This window comes from Culex quinquefasciatus, chromosome 2 (assembly GCF_015732765.1).
Source record: "Culex quinquefasciatus strain JHB chromosome 2, VPISU_Cqui_1.0_pri_paternal, whole genome shotgun sequence".
In the NCBI taxonomy this organism is placed as follows: domain Eukaryota; kingdom Metazoa; phylum Arthropoda; class Insecta; order Diptera; family Culicidae; genus Culex; species Culex quinquefasciatus.
In genome coordinates, this window is record NC_051862.1 from 18,129,378 (window position 1) to 18,153,933 (window position 24,556).

Below are 24,556 nucleotides of genomic sequence, written 5' to 3' on the forward strand. Positions count from 1 at the left end.
AAGGTACTTTAGATCGCTATACAAAAACAGGCACTCTTTAAATATTTTTTATTTTTTCCAAGTTTCTTCCTAAAATTTTCGCGAAATTTAGTGATTTAGTTTATGGTTCGCATAGAAAAAACAAAGAGTTTTTTTTTTTATTCCAAAGACTTGTTTTTTTTCATAAAATTATTTTTATTAGGTCCTTTTTGGTACTGGGACCTGGTTAGGACCGAGTCGGCTTTTGTAATTACATTGATATTAAAGCTAAGAGTAATTACAGAGGATCTTGTGTCAAAGACTTGGTTACAGATTATATATTTGCTTCTAAATTTTTGTTGAATCTTTGAAAGAGAGAGATTTTTTTTATATAAAAAAGGAAAAGTTTGATTAGGGTTATAAATTAGGGGATAAAACAAACTTTTTGCGTGTTTGTACACAAAAAATTCACCGAAATTCTGTGTTTTTTTTTTTCAATGTTTCTTAGATAAACTTGTTGGATAATTTATGAACCTTTCGAAAAAATATGTTTAGAAATGGACGCTCATAAACACATTTTTTTATCGGAAAGCTGTTTTTTAAGTTCAGATCAAACTTGATGAGCTATTTTTTAAAAAACGGCGGGCTTAATAAATATTTTTAATAGTACTTTTCGATTGCAGATTTATTTTTTTAACCATTTTTTTATTACTTCTTTTTCAAAAGATAATTTCGGCCCGTACTTCTCTATGGCTAAAACATTATGGGTTTTTGTCCCTTAAAACATCATAAAATTGCAACAAATTTAAAATACAGATCTTGATAAATTATTTTTTGTGAAAAAAAAATACTTTAAAAAATCGGAATAGCAATGTTTTTCGTGTAAATAATTTTTAAATAGTTTTCATCAATAACTTCAACTTTGCCGATGGACATTGACATAAAGTTTTCAAATTTTGATTATAGGACTCAATAAAAAAAATACCAGTTTTGAACAAAATTTATATTTTCTTCGATATTTTTTTTAACATAAAGAATGTTTATCGCAAAACACGACACGACGCTCACCTTACTGCATTCAACAGCCTTGGTCCGCGCACCGCTCTCGCCCACTTTGACAGCTGCTGCCAAAAGAAGGTCTAACGTCAAATGTGTTTATAAACGACCTGGTCCTTTATTTTTCCAAAAGCAAATTTTGCGAGTTTTCGATCGTTGCGGTTCCCATCGGAACGTGGAATCGATAGACAATACCGTGGCGCAGTGTTTGTGGCCACTGTTCCTGTGGGCACCCGTGTTCCGACGCAATCCGACCGCATTCCTGTGAACCCCCGAAGCAGTTCGCTTCCTCCGTGGTGTGGTGTGCGAAAGAAGTGCAGAGAAATAGAGAAAAAAAAGTTTAGTGCTGGTTTTTGAACAGAGTTTGAAGAGCATTTTGCGGTGGAGAATCCTGTCCGGAAGTGACTTTGGAGCGCGGAAAACCCTCCACGCAAGGTAAGTCACGGAAAAGTGGTTCCGGGGGACAGTTTTGGTGCCGTTTCTCTGCCACATTCGGCCGCTATTTTTGTTACCAAATCAGATTTTGCTTTTCCACGATTTCCTTTTTTTGCATGCCTTCTCGCTTACTCTCGTCGTGGGCTCTCTTGTTGTTTTTCTCTTTCTCGCATTTTACACCGTGGTATCGCACAGTGGGAGAGATTTTGTACAACATTGGTCAAAATGTAATCAATAGTTACATAACCCTTTCAGGACTTTTATTTTATTTTTTTCAGTATATTCAACATGTATTCAATATTGAATGGCATGTATTCAATATTGAATGGCATGTATTCAATATTGAATGGCATGTATTCAATATTAAAAAGGGAAATCCAATTAAACTGTATGTTTTCAATTCTCTGTGAAAACCCGAAATAGATTTAATTTTTAAGTTTTTCTTGAAAAGGTCCTATAAACTATTGCCTTACGTTTATATGACCTATTAAAAAAAAACTCTGGATTTGTATTTTTGATTAGGCATTCCATGTGACTAAAAAAGCTTTTTTTACAAAATTTGTTGCACCATGTAAATATAAGAAGATTAAAAAAAAAATATGGTCCACTAAACAATTTTTTTTTGCTTTTTGGGTGTTTTTCAAAAACACTCTAAAAGCAAAAAGTAAAATTTTTGGTTTATTGGACCTTTGTTTCATTTAAAAAAAACTCCAGATATGTACTCAAAAACCTAAACCTTGAGAAGAAATTTATCTGATCGATTTGGAGTATTTAACTAAATGGTAGATGCTATTCAAAAAATATAAGCTACACTCCCAGTTTTTAATTGTATTAAAGATAGTTTTTAAAGAATAATAAATTCAAGCAAAAATATCTTATCCGTTCTACATTACAAAAGACTCAAATTTTAAATGCTAAAATTTTAAAAAAATTTGAAATATCTATTTTTTCAATAATGTATAACTTGGTGACAAAATTATTGCCCATATTTTCTCTCACTTAAATTATTATTTTTTTGATTTTCTAAAAAATTGAAAATATCTTAAATCGAAAATACTGATGTGGAGGATGGAACATGATTTAAAAGTTTATTTAAAAAAAAAATACTTTTTAGATTGTAATCATTTATTCCTGAGTAGCTCTCTTACCCATATCTACAACTTTGCTCAAGACACCAAATCGGAAAGAAAAATCTTTCCCACATACTATTATTGTATTAATGATTGCCAAAAATGTATGGCAATTTATGCTTCTTTGCTCACAGAGAAGCCCTCTGGAATGTTGTAGTTTAGTTATTTTATTTGATGACAAAAAGGTACGAGCATGATGAAGCAGATGATTCATTTATGGCTCTCGTTCATAAATTATCTAAAAAGAAACAAGCAACACAAACATCCGAGAATAATATTTAAAATGTTCATGACATTAACTTAATTGATTCATTGAATCATTTCTAATGGTACATATAACACCGAGCCACGTAGCCCAGTGGTAACGCTTCCGCTCGTAAGCGGTAGATCGGGGTTCAAATCCCGGCTCCCGGCTTGGACCAATACAACTGCTGATCTTTTCCCTTCTGGAATCGAGTGCTTAGTAAAGGGAAGGTAGTGTATCGTCACAAACTGGACCTTATCAAAGACACCTTAGGAAGACAACCTATGGAATGTTAACATTAACCTTAACATGTTAACATTAAGCTGATTAATAAACTGTCACTGAATCCGCTTTGTAAATGCCGGCCTCGATACTCTTCACGGGTGTTCCCCTCAGGAACAGGGAAAGATTTACTTTTTTTACATATAACAGGTACGTCGAATTTCTAAAAGTTGAATCACCAAAGGTTGAAAAGCCAAAAAAACAATGCTCAAAAGACATAACATATTATCGCAAATATGTTTTTGATTGACACAGGTATGTTAAATAAGTCATTATTTGAGACAGACACTCACGCATATCGAGCCAAACATTTCATTAGGGCACAAAACCAAAACGTAAACATTCGGGATTATTCCACTATTCCATTCATTAGTACACTCCCTACATGCCCTCCAAGAATCAGATATATATAGAAAATATATAGAAAAAATATATAGAAAAAATAAAAAAAAAACAAAAGGGCACATAACAATGTTCACTCCAAACCAGAAAAAAAGTTCAATTGTGCCCTTTTCTTTTTCGTTAGTTTTTCGTGGTTAAAGAACTTTCTATGTTATAAAGTGAACTTTTCATACATTCTTAACACTAATTCACTTCAAAACAAAGTTTGGTTTACGTTTCACCAAGGATTTCTGCAGAAAAAAAACTTCGTCGAAATACAATATTCAATACGGCCCGCGGCTGCTGTTCTGTACACTTTTGAAAAAAATTTATGTTTCACATACTTTATCTACACCAATCGATTACAAAACTTCACAAATTATCAAAATTTCCGCTGAATTCCTCATTATTTCTAACTAAACAAATGGGCCCATACACATCATTAAAAACAACAATCAGGTGACAGCGCTTTAGTGCCCTTTCAGTTCTTTTCGAAATTCCATTAAGAAAGGGCCCATTATGAACAACAGTTGGAAAGTTAAAAGGGCCCAATAGCGAGATTTTTTAAAATTATGAGTTTTATTGCGGAATTCAACATAAATTAAGAAGCATTAAAGCAGAGTTGAGGATAATGATGTGTTTTATCGTATCATCAGTAAAAATACCACCAGTCAAGCTTTCTTTTTAAATAGGAATTGAAACAAGTTGTCCACTTTTTGCCAGCGATTTTCTCGAATCACGGTTTTTGGTTTTGTGCCCTAATGAAATGTTTGGCTCGATATATCATTTCTAAGTAGTTCCGCCAAAAAGCGTTTTGGGCATATGAAATTTGCGGCCAAATTTCATCGACCAGGTGGTGCGGCATTTTAATATTTGGCATTCTGATGTTCGACCGTGTGATTGTTCACCCATAAGCGGTATACGCACTTCGGAAGGAACCGGTCAAGAAAAAAATCTAATGGAAATCGCTGCCTCTTCTTTGTTCTGCTGTTCGTAAAGCTGTTTCTTGACCCATTTCCTTCCGATCTGCGTACTAGCCTATATTACATATCAGATCTACATTCCTTCTGTATCACATGCATCAAAAGTAACAACAACTGGCTGTTAGCATTAGCATTAGCATTAGCATTTGGAGGACGCCCCACCACCGGAAGGCTCCACAACGCTTATCCCACTGTTTGGTCTGGTTGTGTTAGACCCTCATCCGGAACAATAATCCAACACGGGAGATACCATGTCTTCATCTTTTGATGAGTGTGTAATACTACCCAGGGCATAAGGGGGTCCTGGCCGGGTCCAAGCTATCCTCAGGGAAGGGGAGGATCGTTAGTAAACACCTATCTAAAGTGCGCAAGGACCCCTACGTCACCTTAGTGGTATAGATGTTTGTAGGGAGGTTTTGGACTCAATGTTAGTAGGAGAGGTGGAACCCTAGGATACACCTCGAAAGGCGTTGCGGGTTGGTTGTAACAGTATTCCTAATTCCAGTCTAGGCTCACCAAGTCGCCATGGCCTAGTGGTTAGCATTTTTGCTTACCAATCCAAAGGACGGGGGTTCGAACCCCGCCACAAGCGACTTTGATTTTTCGTTCATATTCAGCATTTCAAGTATTTCTATGTCCTTAACTTTCTCGATAGGAGCAGATGGGAATCGAACCCAGAACCATTTGCTTACAAAGCGAACACCGTAACCATTCAGCCACAGCCGCTCCTCAAAAGTAACAACAACTGGCTGTTACTCCAAAAAGAACAGAAAACCTGAGAACAGGCCATGCTACAATAGAGTGTCGCAGTGGTTAGTGTCAACAAAAAAAGGGTTCAAATAGTTATCGACTCAGCTCAGCTCAGGATAAAGAGGGATGTGACAAAATGAGCTACAGAGGGGAGCGGCCGTGGCTGACTGGTTACGGTGTTCGCTTTGTAAGCGAATGGTCCTGGGTTCGATTCCCATCTGCTCCCAACGAGAAAGTATAGAAAACATAAATCTTGAAACTCTGAACATGAACGAAAAATCAAAGTCGCTCGAGTCGGGGTTCGAACCCTCATCCTTTGGATTGGTAAGCAAAAATGCTAACCACTAGGCCATCGCGACTTGGTGAGCTAATTAGGAATTATGAATACTGTTACTATCAACTATATACGCGCTGGGTCCTTGTCCATTTGACAAGGGTTTCGGAAGTTCTAAATAACGTTTGAACCCGATTGGTGCAAACGTTCTTCAAGGCGGGGCTTGTCGATAAAGCTGACGTACCTCGCGCTCGGCTAGCCAGCGTAGAAATGGGTCACCGAAGCTCGGCAGAGTAATTTGCATGTATAGAATGTCAAAATCTAAAATATATGGAAACAACTCAATTTGTAAGAAGCGACCGCGTGGTCCCGTTTGGTTGGTTGCACACACACACACACACACACACACACACACATGTGACAAAATGAGCTACAGTAATTCAATTCCTGTCAAATGACAGACTTGGGAATTTCTTTATACATTATTTTGACTACTTTTAAACAATCGAACATTTTAAATGACCATTATGTATATTGAAAACGACATTTTCTTCAACTTTTTTGAAACGTTTTTCTATGTGAATGCGTATAATTTGAATGAGCGTTGGTTGAGCAGTAGTTGTTTATGCGAGTCGAATCTGCATTTCGATTTTGACCGCACCGATCCTACCATGCCAAAAGCAGTGTGCATGTGTTTTCAGCCGCCGTCCCATTCATTCGTTCGATTCATTCACGATGCTTCCAGCAGCCGCCGCCGCAACAATGTCAAACGGTACCGTGTCAACAACGGTGAGCCGTGAGCGGACCGCTATTCTCACGATTCCTCTTGCGGTCTCACTCACCGCTCGCCGCGGCACGGCTGTCATTTTATTCTGTAAGTTTGATGTTCTGAAATCTGTAAGGGACAAATTTCGAGTAAATTTTCAACAAAAAATGTTCAAAAATCGTGTTTTAAACAAAATTAGTAGTATCTTTTGTTTAAACAATGCTTAAAACATGTTTTTTCAGCAAATTTTAATGTTGTTTAGTGAAAGTTTGTAAACCTGCATGATTCTCAGGAATCTGTAATATACAAATAAATCTGTACATGTGGCAACGCTGCTCAGTTTCATTCATCGGCACGCGAGCGAGAGAGCGATCGTTTACGCACATCTGTCAGTTGAGATCTGTCAAACGACCGCAAGTGTGCGAGAAACGGGAGAGCCTGGCGTTTGGTGGTGTGTGCTGAGAAGAAAAGTTGTGTGTCCAATTTGCAGCAGCAGCAGGCCTCGTCTCGTCTCAAGTCTTGGCTCGCGGAAAAGACGGAAAAGCTTCCGCGGAAAAGTCCCAAAGGTGGTCGATCCGGGTGCTGCGCGGTTCGGTGCGTACGGTGACGGTCAAGTTCCGGTGGGCTAGGAATCTCCGACCCGTGGAAAGTTCCTCGATTGTGGCCGAAGGATTCGTCTCGCGAGGATTTTCTTCACCAACACACGCACACACACGGGAGAAGTGCACACAAGAAGTGGCTAGGGTAGGGTGGGCTGTTGTGGACCTGGGCGTAAAATTTGTTGATAAAATTTGACGTAAACATTGCCCCTTGTGGTGGGGGAGGGAAGATCTTTGTGATCCTGGTTAGGAGTTTGTTTTGATCAAAAAGTGACGAGTGTCAAGAAAGGATCGCTCACCCTAATCAGCAGCACCAACAACAACAACAAGGTTGAATTTTGTGAACCATCGGATGGGCGGCTGGCTGCTGCCTCTAGAGTGGCCACCACACAGAGCATAAGCCCCCTCTCGGCCAGCCAAAACCAAGGAAGAGTTTGGCCAACATCGGAGAGTTTCGCATGTGTCAAAAGAGGACGTCTCTCATGCCTTCGTCGACGTCGTGGTCGTAAAAGTGTGTATTATTGGAGGAATCTGTCTCTTTGCTGCTGTTATATTTTGACTTGGATTTTCGTTTAGCGAGAGACTTTACGCAAAAACACAAAAAGCAATGTGCGAGCTTGGCTGACGTCGTCCAACAAAAGTGAAAATTGTGCGAACCTGGAACCCGCGGAGGAAGATTTGTTGACCAACCACCCACTTCCTCCCGCCCCAACAGCAGAAGGTAAGGAAACCGAAGATTAGACGCTGGAAGAGAAATTTCTCTTTTTCCCCCAAGCAGCAGCAAGTGGCGAGCAGCGAAATTTCACTCCTCAGCAGCAGCATAGCTGTCAGTGTCACCTCGCCTGTCAGAAAGACGTCGCTTTTGTTTTGGATCGGTTTCAAGCGAAAATGTTGTCGCAACAAAGTCGCGGCTGCTGCTCCCCCATCATTGTTAGAAAATGTCGTGAAGGACACACGCACGAACCTAATCGTGAGATGAACCCTGAGCGAGCAGCGCGTTATGTTGGTTACGACCACCAACAACCCGAGCAGCATACTTGTGACGTAGACACCACCACTCTGTGACGGCTCAAGCTCTCGGCTGGTTGGCTGGCTGGCGTTCACTTTTGTGAATGAGACAAATAATAGTAGGTCATCGTCACATGTTTCGGAATTGGTTTCAATGTCGCCTCTTTTTTGAAGCCCCCCGACCCGAAGCGTGAGGCAAGAGCACACAGTGAGTCAGTTGGTGCTCATGGTTCGGGTGGTAAATCAGGCAATGTTGCCAGTTGAGCCAACAGTGGGAGGATGGGTTGTTTGGTCGGGTGGAGCATAGAATGGGCTTGTTTTAACCCTTTCAGGCCTGAATTTTCAAAAAAATATTTTTTTTGTCAATGATGGGAAAATGATTTTTATGACCATACGAAAATTATAGGCTAGTTTTGGAAATTTTGATATTTGGGTCATATATGACCCATCAGGCTCGAAAGGGTTAAGAACTCTAACCCAATCACGAGGTTCTAGCAGAATTCTGACAGAACCAGCTCTGCTAGAATATTTCTTGACTGGAAAATAAAGTGTGAGTCGTGCAATGTTTGAAAACTGCTTTACACCTAAACTGGCACTATAATAATTGAAATTACATCCAGAATTTCAACATTTCAATGTAAAAAACCATCTAGAAACATGTACCCTCCCTGTAAAGGCTTATGAATTGATCTCAGTTGAAAGGTTCTCCAAATCTCTGAATTGCAAATGTAACATCCTGGAGCAGAACTGCTAAATTCTAATAAACACCAATTGAATTGAATTGAATCTATCTTCTATCTATATATATAAAAAAAAATCGATGGTTTTGTTCGAACGCTAATCAGATCAATACGGAGCCTCGGATCGAGGTGCTCTTTGTTGCGTTGGGTTCGTATAAGCCCAAGGAAGGTTTATACGCTAACTAATTGACATTTTGGCCACTCTGGAACCGATTCCGGAAAATCTGCAGATTGTATGGGAAAAGTTACGTAAAATCAAATTTTGATCACAGGAGGCTGAATAAGCAAAAAAGTTAAAAACGTCAACAAACTAAAAAAAGGCAGAACGAAGTTTTTCGGGTAAGGCTTGTGAATAAATAAATAAATAAAATTTTAAAGATTATGCTAAACATGATTCTAAACCAGGGGAATGCACAGTTGGCTGGTAATTTTTTTTTTGAAAATGATTAAAAACAATTATGCGCGTCAGCAAAAGGCCAACAAATATTTTATGTTTGTGCCACTCCTCTGCTTTCAATTTTTTGCCAAGAAATAATAGGGCAAACAATGTAGCATTTTTTTTAAACACAATATCCTTTTTTTAAATTAGATTGTTGGATATGTTTTAGATAGTTTCAGATGACAAAAAACCATGTTTTGAGCTTTGGCACAAGTTGGTCAAAATTAATTTGGCAGTGTTGCCAATTATGCGAGAAACTAGGGATTTTGAAAAAAAAAATCCAACAAAACTTATTGGACTTGATTTCAAGATGTAAAATATTTCGATGTCGTGGACCGTGAAATAACAATTTTTTACCTGTAAAATCAAAAATGACCCTATAAAAAAAATCCTGATGGATCAGAATATTTCCAAAAATTTTGCATCAAAGATATTGAGGATTGATATTAATTTATTTTTTTTTAAAATCAGTCCTAACACTTAAAAAGGCCCAAATATTTTAATATTCGATCATAGAGCATTTCCAGCTCAAATCAGGACTTTTTCTGGCACTTTTGTACCCGACCCCTACGATTTCAATGAAACTTTGTAGGCATGTTATGCTAGGCTTATATAAGCCATTTTTGTGTTCATGGAACCAGTTGCACTCGATAATGACATTTGAAAAGTGCATATGTTATTTAAATATTTTTGTATTTTGTAATTTAACATTTCTGTATCTCCAAGCCGTTGCATCGTAACAAAAAGTGGTCAAAGACAAATTTGTAGGAAATTAGACGGGCTTTCTGAAAAAAAAAATACACTGAAAAAAGCATACACGCAACTTCTATGAGATTTTTTGATTTTTAAGTTTAAAAGTTAAATTTTAAAGTGATGTCAGGTTTTTTTTTCGTTCGATATTTTTGAACAAATAGCCTCAGATGTTACAAAAAGGCTCCCGAAAAATGCAGGACGGTATGTCTCTCCTAACAAAAATACACAAATCATTTACTTAAACTGTTTTTTGGAAAGTGGTCTGAACGTCAAAAGTTTCAAAAATCGATGGTGGGAATGGATTCAGACAATTTCAAATAAAAGTCTCCATATTGACGATTGTTTTCAAAATAAAAATGATGAAAAAATAGTTTTTTGGTGGTTATTGGCAATTTATATATAACAGAATTGATCTTTCAGTCTCGAAAATATTTTTACCGGAAAGCTCGCCCGATTTCCTATAAGTTTGTCTTTGACAGCTTTTTGGTTTGACTCGTGTTAATATTTATATAAGCTTATTTACTATCCAGGTTTCTACCACACTGAAAAAAAATGCTATTTTCAGTAATAAGAAATGTAACTAAGTTTGTATCTGTAAGCCCAAACATCAAATTGAAAGGCTATCAAAGGCAAACTTAAGGGAAATTGAACGAGCACTCCGGTAAAAATATTTTCGAGACTTAAAAATCAAGTCTGTCATATATAAAATGCAAAAAAAAACACCAAAAATGCAACTTTTTCAACATTTTTATTTTTAAAACCGCTGTATCTCCGCAAGGATTGGACTTAGAAAAATGGTCAATATGGAGACTTTTAAGTAAAATTGTCTGGAAAATCGGTTCCCACTATAAGTTTTTGATAATTTTGACGTTTAGACCACTTTTCAAAAAATCTTTTTGGTTAATGATTTTTGTATTTTTTTAGGAGAGACATACCATCCAGCTTTTTTCGTGAGGCTTTTTGTAACATCTTAGGCTATTTCCTCAAAAAAATCGAACGAAAAAAAAATTGTGACACCACCCTAAATTTTAACTTTCAAACTAAGAAATTGAAAAATTCCATAGAAGTGGCGTGTATTTTTCTTTCAGCATATTTTTTTCAGAAAGACCGTCCAATTTTCTACAAGTTTGTCTTTGACCCCTTTTTGATACGAAGTAACGGCTTTGAGATACAGCATTTTTTTAAATCACAGAATACAAAATTATCTAACTAACTTACGCCCTTTTCAAATATCATTTTCGAGTACAATTGGCTCCATATACAAAAAATGGCTTGTATAGCCCTAGGATAACATGTCTACAAAGTTTCATTGAAATCGGAGAGGGTCGGGTACAAAAGTACCAAAAAAAAAATCCTGATTTGAGCTGGAATTGCTCTAAAATAAAGTATGAATTTTATACCTTCAAAAATGTAAAAATGTGAATTTCCCCATAGTAATTTCCATACAAATTGGAGGTTTTGTGGAACCCAAAATAGGACCCAAAAATGTGTTGCTGAAAAAACAAAATTTCTGTTTCACCCGACTGATACATGCAGCCTAGTGTATTTTACATTATTAGATAGGGTCTTTAATGCTAAAGCTAAGTATCAACCTTTTGATACAAGTATCTTATATCGCTGTATAAGCTCGATTATTTGCCCCTATTTTGGGGCTTCAATGTACCTATTTTCGACCCACCAAAAAATTCACCTAAAATCAATTTATTGGGTTGGAAGTGTGACTTGTTTTATGTGACTTTGCCAATGCTTTGAAAATTTATTTTTTTCTGGGGTCAACTTTGGCTGTGTTTTTCACTAACATTTCTCTATTATATGTAAAAATACGTATGCAGTAATTTTTGTACTGTCCCAGACTATGCATCTAAGTATTTTTAAGCAATTTATATAACATTTTTTATTCATCTCCTAATGTACTGTCTACAAAACAATTTACAACAACATTTGACTATTTTTACAATCAAATTTTTGCAGGATTCGTATGTTTGGAAAAAGAAGACAAAAACTTCTTTGGTTGCTGTGCACCCTTAAACAAGTTAGATGTTGTTGAAAGTTTAATAGAAAATCAAAATTCCTTCAGAATATCCTCATCGGAAATAAAGCCGGCAGCCCTGGCTCACCCACCGACTGCTCATTCTCACTTCTCATCCAGGTAAACTCTGTGAGAGCACTCGCGAGTGAGATGTGCGAGCTCAACTCGTGTGTGAGGAAAATCGCGTGAAGTTGGAATTTTATTTATCAAAACACAGCAAGAGCAAAATTTGCCCAAAGAAGTGACAGATCGTGCGCCCTTAAATATTCGAGTTTATTGGGTGGTATTTTTTCCCCGCAAATGTTATTCTCGCGCTGCGTGTGTTATACATAATGTAAGAGGACGTTTTGGTGCACGGAACCGGGTTTTGTGAATGGGGGGAATCCCATGCATCATCGTTTCTTCGAGCGGATGCACCTGTCAGAAAGTGGCTTGAGAAGCAGCTTAGCGAGCCTCCTCACACCAGAGAGTGGGTCATTGCCATACGCCCAAGGTCCCAAGAAGTGTGGTGTGCGAAAAATTTTCATTCAGTTCGTGTTAGGTGGGTTTTTTGTGCTGCAAAAAAGTGGGCTTATTAGTGAAATGCACTGAATTCTAATCAAGCACATTTTGCGATGTTGCGAAGCAAAAGGACATTGATCTTTGTCTCTGGAAGCCGATCCACGATGTTGCTCTCTTTGTGTTGGGGAGCAAGCAGGTCCTTGTAGTGTAGCACACATCTCACGTGAAAAAGGATGATGATGATGTCCACACGCGTGTTTGCTCATTCTTCTCCCGTGTTCTGTGTGCCTTCTTGTATCGTGAGAAGTTTACGCAAAAAAAAATATATTCGCACACATAATCGTGTGACGGAATCGTGCCCCCTTTTTGCGTAATGTTGCAAATGCAATTCAGTTTCTGACGTTGTTTATCTTTTATTTCTGTCATTTTTTCCAGGAATCGCACACACCTCCAAAATCGTCAGATGTCGAATCAGCGGAGCAGCAGCAGCGATAGTTTGTTCACGGATTCCTCCTGCTAGAGACAGATCCGCCAGACTCTTGTGAATGTATAAATCAATAGCACACCTGTACAAACCACAATGCAAAGTTTGGAACCAGCATCATGTCAAGAAGCTGATGTAAGTATTGCATGTGTTGATCAGAAAAAATGTTTTTTGAACTTACAATAATTGTAATTACAATATTTATTTTCCAAGCTGCTATATAAATTAAGACAATAAGACAAAATCAGATTTATCTTTATTAATGAACTAACAGCCGGAGGCTGGTTCAGGACAAAATCAGATAATGAAGCAAAAAATATCACAGAATGTATAGCAAAACGATTGCAACATATCTAACAATTTTAGAAATACAGTCATCCCTCATATTCGGAATAGTTTACAGATCGCGCAATGTTCAATAAATCATACAAAGAGATAATTGAACATAATAATTTGCTTTCATCTTTTGAATGCTTTTTTGTTATCTTTCGATTGATGTGTTGATAATCTGCAAAATTTAATGTTTCATCTAAAAAATATGAAGAAAGACACTAACCCATGAAATCGACATATTCGGAACACTTTTTTTTTGTCTTTTTTATGGTTCTCTCTAGGAAGTGTATACTATCAACAAAGTAATGACTACAAAAGCTGGATCCAATAAATTTTAAGAACAGTTATGTTTTTGTAAACCGTTTGATTTGTGTTGTTTGTTGTATTTCCTGATTAAATTAGGTGTTTCGCAATTGTGGGAGATACAATAGCATCCAACAACTATGGAACAGGCAATTTGGAGGCAGAGTTAATCAAATAGTCTTGAATTGAGTATTTTGTTGAAAAGAACTACTTATACTAGTGAAATAAGTAAAGAATGGCAAAATTAAGGTTCTAAAAATAGTAGGGTCGAAAAAACGTTGCATTGACATTGACAAATTACCACAAAAGTGTTCCGAATCTGTCCCGAATATCTGAAATAACTGTGTATCAATTTTATTAATTTGCATTAAATCATTGAGAAATACATTTTATACAGTAAACTATTTAAATTTCAAGTTACCTTAATTGATGGAAGTGTTTAAATACGTTTAAAATATTTTTTGCTCATCGATATATAAAAAAAATGTAATTTATGTCTCTACGTCGATAATTCAATTAATTTACTAGTTTAATTTATTTTCAAACGAAAAAGATTTTGTACGTTTTGCTATAAAGAAGTTACTTCTTGACTAGACATTGTCTATCTTTACCATTTTTGATATAAAATATTCCAAAATGTGCGTGTTGACATTTTAAACCAAAATTTTTATTTTTTTATCAATCGGCCATTTTTAACTGTTAAATAATTTCCAATAAATACCATTTTGTATTGGAGCTGTCATCTTGCTCCCTGGCTGTTTCAGGTACATGAAGTTGTATTTGGTCTTTACTTAAAATTGGAGTCCCAGCCTAACAACTAACAAATTCAATATCTCTTTAAAATGTTTGTTTACGAATTTCAAAATATTGAAATGGAGTCACAGGCATATAATATTCCACCTCAGTCGTACACAGAAAAGTGCAAAATTGAAATGATCTTCACAAGGATTGGACTCAGGACAAAAAGTTGACGTTTAGACCACTTTTCAAAAAAACAGTTTTAGTAAATAATTTCTGTATTTTTTAGGAGAGACATAACATTCTGCTTTTTCGTGAGTCTTTTTGTAACATCTTAGGATATTTACTCAAAAAATCGATCGAAAAAAAATATCGTGACATCAAAAATCGAAAATTTTCATAGAAGTGGCGTGTATTTTTCTTTCAGTGTATTTTTTTCAGAAAGCCCATCCAATTTCCAAGTTTGTCTTTGGCCACTTTTTAATACGACGCAACGGTTTCTTCTAAAATGTCATTTTCGAGTGCAACTGGCTCCATGTACAATAAAATGGCTTATATAAGATATATATTGAATAGTATGTCTACAAAGTTTCATTGAAATCGGAGAGGGTCGGGTACCAAAGAACCAGAAAAATTCCCGATTTGAGCTGGAATATATAAAACATGCCTGTGTTTCAAGAAAGGAGCTTTAAAAAATTTGGTGAATAAAAGTTACATTACGAAAAATACCAATTTTTGAGTTACTTGAAATTTTGGATTTTCCTTTTTTGAATACACATCATTTTCAGTAAGAAAATATAAATATTTCAAAAAAATTAATTTTAATGACATGAACAAATTATTGAATTATATTTAAGTAACAATATTGTGGCCACCTGTTTTTCAGGTACTATTTTCTTTTTTAAACTTTAAAAAGTTTTTTTTTAGATTCCGCTGTGAAACTGTCAACTTTTCCTGTCTTTCTGGAGACACAAAACGGCCTACTTTATACCTTTCAATACCAGTGCTGAAAAGTCCTACTTTTCAGCGCTGAAATAGGTGCTGAAAAGTTAAACTTTTCAACACTTGTATCGAAAAGTAACGTTTTTCTTTTTTTTTTTTAACGGTGAATTTACTTAACACATGAATAGTTGACATAAAATTCCATTCAAAAAGCGTTTTCGGAATTGCAAAAAATGTTGTAAGCAACCCGTTGCAAAACTTGATTTTTTCAGCACCCGTCGTATTCATCCAACTTGGTAAACCTTTTTGGATTAATGTACGACACGTGCTGAAAAAATTTCCTTTTTGCAACTTGTTGCATAAACTACTATTAAGCTAACAATGATAAAACCTGTTTTTATTTAGCAAAAACATTTGAAAACACTACAAAACTCAGCAGCAAAACTCAATAATGAATTGCAAAAAAATGTAGGTGATAAAGAACAATTCTAGAGTTTTTTTAAAGGTCCTATAAGCTATTGTTTTTCAAATGTATATACTGCCGTTCTACGCATAATTGTCCCAAGTTCAAAAAAGTGCAACTGAGAAAAACGCGATTGAAATTTTCCGACCGATTTCTGTGTTTCTACGCACAATTGTCCCGTGGGTCCTATGTGGCCCTATGTGTCCCTAATCGCCCCAGTTAGCACATTATCACTCTTATTTGTGACCCTCTTGCTATACAACAGGTAAACAAGACATAATGCTTCGTAACACTAATGATTCCGTGTAAGAAAATACTTGGTGCGACAAATATGCGTAGAAGCGTATCAATGGGACAAACAGACTTGGTTTTGTTTTCAATTAATTTCCGAACAAAGTACCAGATTTTCCCTGGGCTTTGTCATAATGAGTGTCATAGGTTTGATGCTTGTTTGGCAAAGAGTATGATTTGATTCAATGTGGAATTAAAATCGAAGTTTTCAGTATTTTGCTGAAGCTTCCATTTTTACACATGGACACCACTTCATGCTGCGAGAACCCACTTTGGCGTAGTCTCAGGGCTTAATCGATAGCCGGTAAGCTGTCATCGAGACAAGGAGGTTCTCCGATAGTGGAAATATCACATTTGTACAATGAACCGCTACATATGTGATTTTTCCCTATCTTAATGTGGGTGTCAGGTTAGGATGCGGGGTTTTTAAAAATTTAGTTTTTGTAGAATTTAGGATTTTAACTATAAATATCAACTTTTAATACTTTAGTTATTTAGGGACAAAATTAGTAACAGTGAATTTATTAATTCTATCAGAATCGGTGATTTTCATTCAAGTAGCATAAAAACCATTATGATTTGTCAAAATTTTCTGTAGAGTCTCGATCAATCAATAGTGAAATGATATCGGACTAAGTTCGTTGATCTGTTGAACTAACGGTTGTCGGATTATGATTGTATCGATCATTGTTGCGAATCGAGGATCTACTGGAATTCTGACGATCAAATGGTCGTAAAATATGAACTGTTATTAATTTTTTTTTTTTTTTTCAAAGAAGCCAGACAGGTTTGACAAGAAACGTTTTTTTGGCTATTAATTAAAATGTCGGGGATTTGAGATAAGAGTAGCATTCGGATAGGTTGCTTTAAATCTTGTATTCAATTCAAGTTAGGTAGTTATCCGCAAATGAATATTTGGACTTTTATGAATAATTGAACATTTTGGACTTATGAATAACACACAACTGTGCATTTATTCTAGAGTCAGATCCATACAGCGTCAGTGTTTATTTGGTCGAAGTGTACTAATTCATTGGCAGATCTGATTCTAGTTGTAATGTACGACAAGACTACTGACGGACGTGACAGGACGAGGGCCCAGTTTAGAGGTTTCGACATCAACGATGTGCGGCTGGATCACCCTCCCAAAAAAAAAAAAAAAAAAATTAATTTCCGAACAAAGTACCAGATTTTATGTGTTGTTCTTGAAGTATACGACAAACTAAACTGCGTAGAACGGCAGTATAGGACCTATTCAAAAAAAAAAAAATAAACTCAGAAATTTAATTTTTTTTAAGACTTTTATACCATGCTTACAAAAGTTAAACAAACGTGAGCCCATGTAGGTTAAGTTAAGAGTTACGGTTTCAACAATATTTGTGGCTCCTTAATGAATTATGGATTGAAGAATTGAAGAAATTTCTAAAAAGAGTCCACATGGTTTATGGATGGCCCCAGTCCGAAATTCAAAAATATTAAATTCCATCTATCCTTATCTTCTCCCTTTCCAGTACATGTTGAATGATGCTTACTGTAAACTAAGAAAATCTCCCTCGCGGCAGCAAACGTTGCTGATCGATCCACCGCCACAGTATCCAAGTCTACCTAGTCCCATACTGAACGACAGTACGCCGCTGTTCAACACGAGCAGCAGCAGCAGCGGAACCAGCCCGTTGCCCTCGTCGTCATACGCCACGCTCAGTGGCATCCAGTCGACATCGCCGCCGGCCAACCTGCTAGCAGCCTCGTCATCCTCCTCCTCCTCCGTCTCCTCGTCGGCCTACCTACTCAAATCTTCCTCCACGAGCAGCCACTACCATCACCACCACCACCATCATCATCACGTCGACAAGCGGGGAGCCACTGATTCCGGCTACGTCAGTAGCTCCCCGTCGAAAAAGTCCAAACTTTCTTCCCTAGTGGCCAGTGGTGGCGTTGGCGGCGGCGGCGGCGGTTCCTCGTCAGGGTCTTCATCAATCAACAGTTCTTCCGCGGCGAGCGCTAGTAACTATGGCGGTAGTCAGCAGCAGCAGCAATATCATCTCCATGGCGGGGGTAGCAGCAGTCCGCAGTTGTCGTCCGCCGGCGGGACGTCCCATGGGGTGGCGGCGACGGCCACCGCTGGCAAATACAACATACATGACAAACTTAGGGAATTGTATCTTGAACTACTAGCTGAGGACAATACTGAAACTAATAGGGTAAGATGGGGGCGACCTGCCAAGTGTAACTAATTCTAATTTGGGTCACCTCCTTGCAGCTTAACTTAAGAAATACGTCGTTTCTGCTGGATAAACTGGTGTTGCGGGAGAACCTCAACACGCTGATCCTAAATCTCTACCCCGGCAATAAAGGATATTCGTTAGCATTTAGGAGAGGGCCCGACCAGCAGCAGCAGAGCGATGGCAGGGGAAATGTAAGTTACTAATGTTGTTTGAACTGTGTTGAATTAATTCAATTCGTCACCTTTCGGACAGATCTCAAAAAGTGGTGCTTTGGCGTCGGAGCGGGCCGGCTCGCCGAGCCCCTCGCTGGCGACGGACATCAACGCCGAGCAGCTGCAGGAGACGATCCGGTGGCCGTACGAGGAGGAAGAGCTGCTCGAGTGTATCGACCGCGAGGAGCTGCCGCTGGTGCTGGTGGACATGTGCGAGGCCAAGTGCCCCGGGCTGTTCTACTCGGGCTGCGTGATTGCGGAGATCCGCGACTACCGGCAGTCGTTTCCGATCTTCACCTGTGATACGTACCACGTGCTGCTGAAGCCCACCAATCAGGTAAGTGTGTCGAGACTTCGGGGGGTCTGTTGGCAGAACATTGTTTGGCAGACTGGCGATCGGCAAAGTGCCATATGGCAGAAAAGTTCAATCAGCAGAAAATTTATAGGCAGAATAAGTCAAAAAGCCGAAAAATCAAAAGGCAGAAAATTAAATGGTAGAACATTAATAAAAGCAGAACATTAAATGGCAGAAAAACGCATTTTCAGAAGAGGCATTTGCAGATTAGAATCGAACTCATTACCATCCGCTTACAAAGCCAACAGCGTAAGCATTCAGTCACGCCTGCTCTCAAGTAGAGTAGTTCTCTTTAAAAATTTCCATTTCTTTAAATTTTATTTGTAATTTGGTTGAAATTTTTGTGACTAATTTTTCTTTGATCAAAAAAGCCAATATGCTTAAAAAATTCGTCCACACAAACCTGATTATTAATAATATCAGGGTGGCCACTCAAGTCGGGAAATCGGGAAAGTCGGGAATTCGTCAAAATCCGCCAAAAATCGGGAAAAAGTCGGGAATTTACGATTTTTGTCAAAAAGTCGGGAAAAGTAAGGAATTCTAAGCAAACTTGTTTGAAAATTAATTTTTGCAATTCCGTCGTGAAACTACTGATTTTTCCTGTCATTCTCGAACGGCGAAACAGCCTATTTTTCGATATCAAAAATAACAGAATCGAATAGTAACCCTTTTCAAAACAAATGCTGAAAAGTTCTACTTTTCAGCACTGAAACGGATGCTGAAAAGTGCAACTTTTCAGCACTTGTTTGGAAAAGTAATACTTTTCAACATTTTTTTTTATTCAAACGATTCATTGGCTAAATATATGGACATTTGACTTATAATTCTGTTCAAAGGGTATTTTTCGGTGAACCTCGTTGGATAAATATACGACTCGTGCTAAAAAAATCTTCTTTTCGAAAGTTGTTGCATAAACTACTTTTTTAGCTCTCGAATAATTTTGTAATATTTTGTACAACTTTCAAATTGAATCCACTCACTTCTGCTTAAGTAACTTACTTTAAATTTAAAGTTCTTTTGAGGGAGCGGCCGTGGCTGACTGGTTACGGTGTTCGCTTTGTAAGCGAATGGTTCTGGGTTCAATTCCCATCTGCTCCCAACGAGAAAGTTAAGAACACATAAATTTGAAATGATGAATATGAACGAAAAATCAAAGTCGCTTGAGGCGGGGTTCGATCCTCCGTCTTTTGGATTGGTAAGCAAAAATGCTAACCACTAGGCCATGACGACTTGGTGAGCGTGGACTGGAATTAGGAATACTGTTACAGAGAGCGAGTTGTGGCGCTATAACCACGGCAAAATAGTGTCCAGGGCATTCGTGGAAATACAATGTCCCATTCCAGAGGGTCCCGGAGTACCAAACCTTCTTAGCATGGTGCTCCCAACGAATACAACCAAAATCTCGGAGCGTATGGTGGTGTGTCCCCACGCTTCTTCCTCCCCTGTCGATTCAGAATTGTGTTGTTGTTCGAACACTCAGTGCTCAAACTCAACCCAATAGGGACGTGGCGTTACATCGTGCTGCCACCTGGTTTTTTTAAGCGCAAGAGTGTAAAAGTGCTGAGTCATCGTCTAAAAAAAAAAAAGTGGAAAATGTGGTCTAAAAATAGCGACGCCATCCCCCTATTACGAGTCATCTCTGCGATACGGCTTTACGCAGTAGGCCTGGCCGCTTTAACGCTTGTGATGTTTCAATGCATTCTAATGCAATGGCGCACTACAAATGTTAATAAATGACAAGAAGAGTGCTAGGCGTCATCTAACCTAAGGCACTCTCCAGGATCCCTTCGAAAGATTGGCTGCGCTAGGGTCTGATTAGATTAGATTAGATTACTTTAAATTTAAAGTTCTTTTTACTATTTCAATATATTTTAGTATGGAAAAGCTGTTTAAGACATTCAAAATCTTAATGAATATTGAATGCCTTTGACACAGATTTTCATAATATTTTTTATGATTCAAATGATCTCTATTAATTTTTGTTTATTAAACAAGAGGCAAGGTTTATGAAAAAATAATATAAAACTAGAGCCCAATGGCCAGCTTAGAGTTATGATTCTATTTAATTTTATCACATAGATTGAATATTTGAAAACAGATTTCAACTTGAGTTTGGCATTGTTTCTTTTTTGTAAATAATTTGAAATGTTTTTTTTTCTCCAAATGTTACCCTTGAACTATTTTTGTGAGTATGGGTAAATTACCTACTATAGATAAAGCATGATTTTCAATTTTGGGAAAACTTAAATATCGAATAAAATTCAAAATTGAAACACTTTTTTACGTTTTGAAAACATGAAGAAAATATTAAAATTGCAAAATAAAAATATCCCATTTTTTTGAGTTATTGCAAAATTGTTTAAAAAATTTGTCTCTTTAAACATTCTGCTTAAAATAAGTAGTAAGACAAAAAATCATATCAAACTGAATTTTCATTGACAAAAAAAAAAATCAGTTAAATACTGACCTCTAGATGATTAACATTGATTAATAAATTCAATATCAAAAATCACAAAATTAAAATGGGAACTTTGCAAAAAAAAATTTATGATTTCCTTGACACTTTTCTTAATCCTTTGAAGGAATAATAACACTGCCCATAATTGAAAATTCGGCTATTATGCCAAATCAAGTATTCCGAGAAAAATACGTTTTAGTGTTTGACACATAATCTCCGTCAAGGTAATTTCCCATAAGAGTGGCATATTAGCCGTTTGGTTTTTCGCATCGGCAGCCAAGTCTAGACACTATTTCAGTAAAATTCAAGTTCCAGAAGATGCGTTGGAACGTCCTCTACCACCTGGTGCTAATATCTCGTTTTTGCCAAAAGTGGATATTACCCGTTTTTTCAATGGTGGGCAGAACAGCAATTATGTTTTAATCGTTCTTTGATTTAAAAAGATGTTGAAAATATTTAGAAAGATTTTTGTTCTGGAAAAGTCTGGAAAAAAGTCGGGAAAAAGTCGGGAATTTGAAAATGAGATTTGAGTGGTCACCCTGCTGATTATTCGAAGTAAGTAAGAGACAATCGATTCATATTTTTTCGTTTTTTACATCTAGTTCGAGTTCTGTGACCAGATTTTAGTCAAATTTGAATAGTTGATGTATTGGCCATCGAATTACAAAATTATTTTTTTCAATTATTTATCGCCTCCATTTTGGCCGCCATCTTGGATTTATAATTATTAACACCTAAACTCCCAAGCTCGAGAATAAGAAGGAATTTGTATGGAAATTCCCCCTTTTTCTCGAGCTTGGAAGATTAGGTGTTAATCACTTAAGCGTAGGGTCATAATTAAGCTCAAAAATAAAATTAAAAGCCAACGAATTTTTTTTTATGTGATTTGAAATTTAGTGACTGCACTTAAAATATATTTTTTTGAGATATAATACAAGACAGCAAAAAATCACGGTAAAATGTTTCACCGATCGCAATTTTCGAAAACGTCCGAAATATAGTCAAACCATTGTTTAACCTAACTTGCAGACGAAGAAGCAAATTTACCAACAACACGAGTTAAATATGTCTTTCCCTAAAAATGATTGTTTCTTCAAAAAGTGCCTTTTATGCTTCATCAAAATGAGGCCAATTTTTTTTTTATCAAAATCACAAATCACATCTTTGTGTGCGGTGTGTGTTTCCCGCTTTTCACCAGCTGGTTTTGACAGAAGCATGATATTTCTCGGCATTTTTCAGCGAACGCATCCCGTTTTGGCTGCGTTGCTATAAAATTGAATGCAACTTTGCACCGGTCCGGAACCGGTTTGACAAGAATTCAGCAGCAAGAAACAAGAATTCTGGGGTTATGAAAATGCACCCTAAAAGACGTGATCAAGCTTGACCAACTTTGAATATTTTTTTTAAACCTCCTATGTCCAGATTTATGGGGACGAATTACTCATAGGGTTAAATTTCCCTTAATAAAATCGACAAACAAACAACAGCAATTTCCTATATTTCTTTTTCGAACATTTTTATTTCAGCATAAAAAAAAAGATTTCCAGACATTGAACAATAAATAAATTAAAACCATACAAAATTATAATTCAGAAATTTGATATTCTTAAATTCAAAAATTCCTTTTTTCTTTAATTAAAATTGAAAAAAAGATTTTTATTTAATTTTGAAATTCAAAAAAATATTAGTATAAAAAAATCTTTTATCCTTGAATATAATTAAAAATAACACAAATTTCCCTAATTCCAATGTTTTAAATCATAAAAAATCCTAAAATCAAATAAACTTTGGAGTATTTTTTAAGTCATGTTTTAGGTTAGAGACCCATTTTTTTTCAAAAATAAAAATTTCGTGATAATCCACAGTGAAATTTTTGCGATGGCTTTATATAATGGAGTACGAACTGTACACAAACAAAAATATTAAATTTTTTAGGGTTGAAAATATGGTCGGTTGAACATTACCTCTTTTTTCGTAAATTTGCCTAAACAATGTGTAAAAAATTGAAGTTCAACTAGAGCGTCCAATTTCCCGGGGTTACAAAATTCCCGGGAAACGGGAAATTTTCAACAAATTTCCCGGGAAATCCCGGGAATTCCCGGGAAATTTTAAATTTACCGAAAATTGTTCTGATCCTGGTTTTGATTAATATTTTGCAACAAAATTGTTTAGAAAAGCAACTATAATGTTCAAAATAAGTGTTAGGTTCAATTAATGCCTTGGCTGCTTGTAAAAAACATATAACTTCAAGAAAATATGAAAAATTTCTTTAAGCTGTCTTTCAATTCGTTCAAAATATCAAAAATAATTATTAGTATTTTGTTTTGATAAGGATTAGCTAGGTATTATTTTTTAATCACAGTGTTTGGAAAGTGAGTAAAATGAATCCATGCTTTAAAACGATAAAATTGCTTTTGAATACGTCTCTGTGACCAGGTTGAGAGAATATGATAAAGAATAATATTGATAATTTAGTTGAAATGAAAAAAAAAATCATGCAGCAAATGTGTTTTTCATGGCAAATCATTGAAATGGAAAAAAAATAGAAAATATGTTTTTCATGACAAATATTTTATCCAGAACAAATCTTACTGGTTTGAGCTCATGAATAAATAGATAAGCATAAACCCACCTAAAAAATGTGCTATTCACTTGAAATACCATTTTTATGTAATCACAACTCAAAGTTTTCAAATGTTTGGAGCGAGTATTCGATATACATTTGCATTTTATGGGCACTTTTTATGTATTACGATGTAGTTTTTTTAATGATTGTTTAATGATTCGGCCTAATAAATGACCTAGGTTTTAAGAATTTTCATATCAAAAAGTAGTTTAGTAGTTTCATATTTAAACCTCTTACGTCCTTGGTAGCTTTAGTGCTCTATAAATTTTCAACTTTTAACTGTAATTTCTCGAACACTTTTAAGAAAATTAACATTTAATGATACCCATTCAATTTTCTATCAATTTGGTCGTGGTAAACATAACGTAAAAACAACTCAATTTTGATCTTTGCAGGAAGAAGTACCTCATTTTCAAATAATATAACAACAATTTTTGTTTAAAAGCATACCAAATTATAATAGTTTATTTTCATTCCATAATATCGTAATTTTCGTTTTCCAACAAATAAACAAGGTCTATTCCCAGTTGTGAATGCTTCAGAAATTAATACCATTTGAAATAAATCTTGACATGGAATTTTCAGACGAACTGATAAGTTCAATAATAGCAGTAAATTGAATTTAATGAAAAAAAATTGAGTTCTTTCATAGTTCTTTCATTATTTTGTTGTAAGTTTAAACAAATGTACCAAAAAATTAAGAAAATGTATACTTCCCCTTAAATTTCGGGAATTCCCGGGAAATTTAGAAATTTCCCGGGAAACGGGAATTATTTATTTTCGGGAAATCCCGGGAAT

General features: G+C 36.2%; 1 protein-coding gene across 4 annotated transcripts in view; it reads left to right on the plus strand.

Annotated features, from left to right (window-relative positions):
- The first annotated feature begins 1,083 nt into the window (after window positions 1–1,083).
- The window catches only part of LOC6037655 (chromatin modification-related protein eaf-1), a 32,636-nt gene continuing 9,163 nt past the window's right edge, over window positions 1,084–24,556 (plus strand). Inside the window, exons 1-6 of one of the 4 annotated variants that reach the window (XM_038253078.1) lie at window positions 6,684–7,369; window positions 7,435–7,579; window positions 12,764–12,947; window positions 17,394–18,083; window positions 18,143–18,298; window positions 18,360–18,656. In XM_038253078.1, the coding sequence (XP_038109006.1) occupies window positions 12,909–12,947; window positions 17,394–18,083; window positions 18,143–18,298; window positions 18,360–18,656 (1,182 nt within the window). In that variant the 5' untranslated portion in view covers window positions 6,684–7,369; window positions 7,435–7,579; window positions 12,764–12,908. Of the gene's footprint in view, window positions 1,450–6,683; window positions 7,580–12,028; window positions 12,369–12,763; window positions 12,948–17,393; window positions 18,084–18,142; window positions 18,299–18,359; window positions 18,657–24,556 lie in introns of those variants that run through there. The other 3 variants (XM_038253076.1, XM_038253077.1, XM_038253079.1) reach the window with 3 other exon arrangements.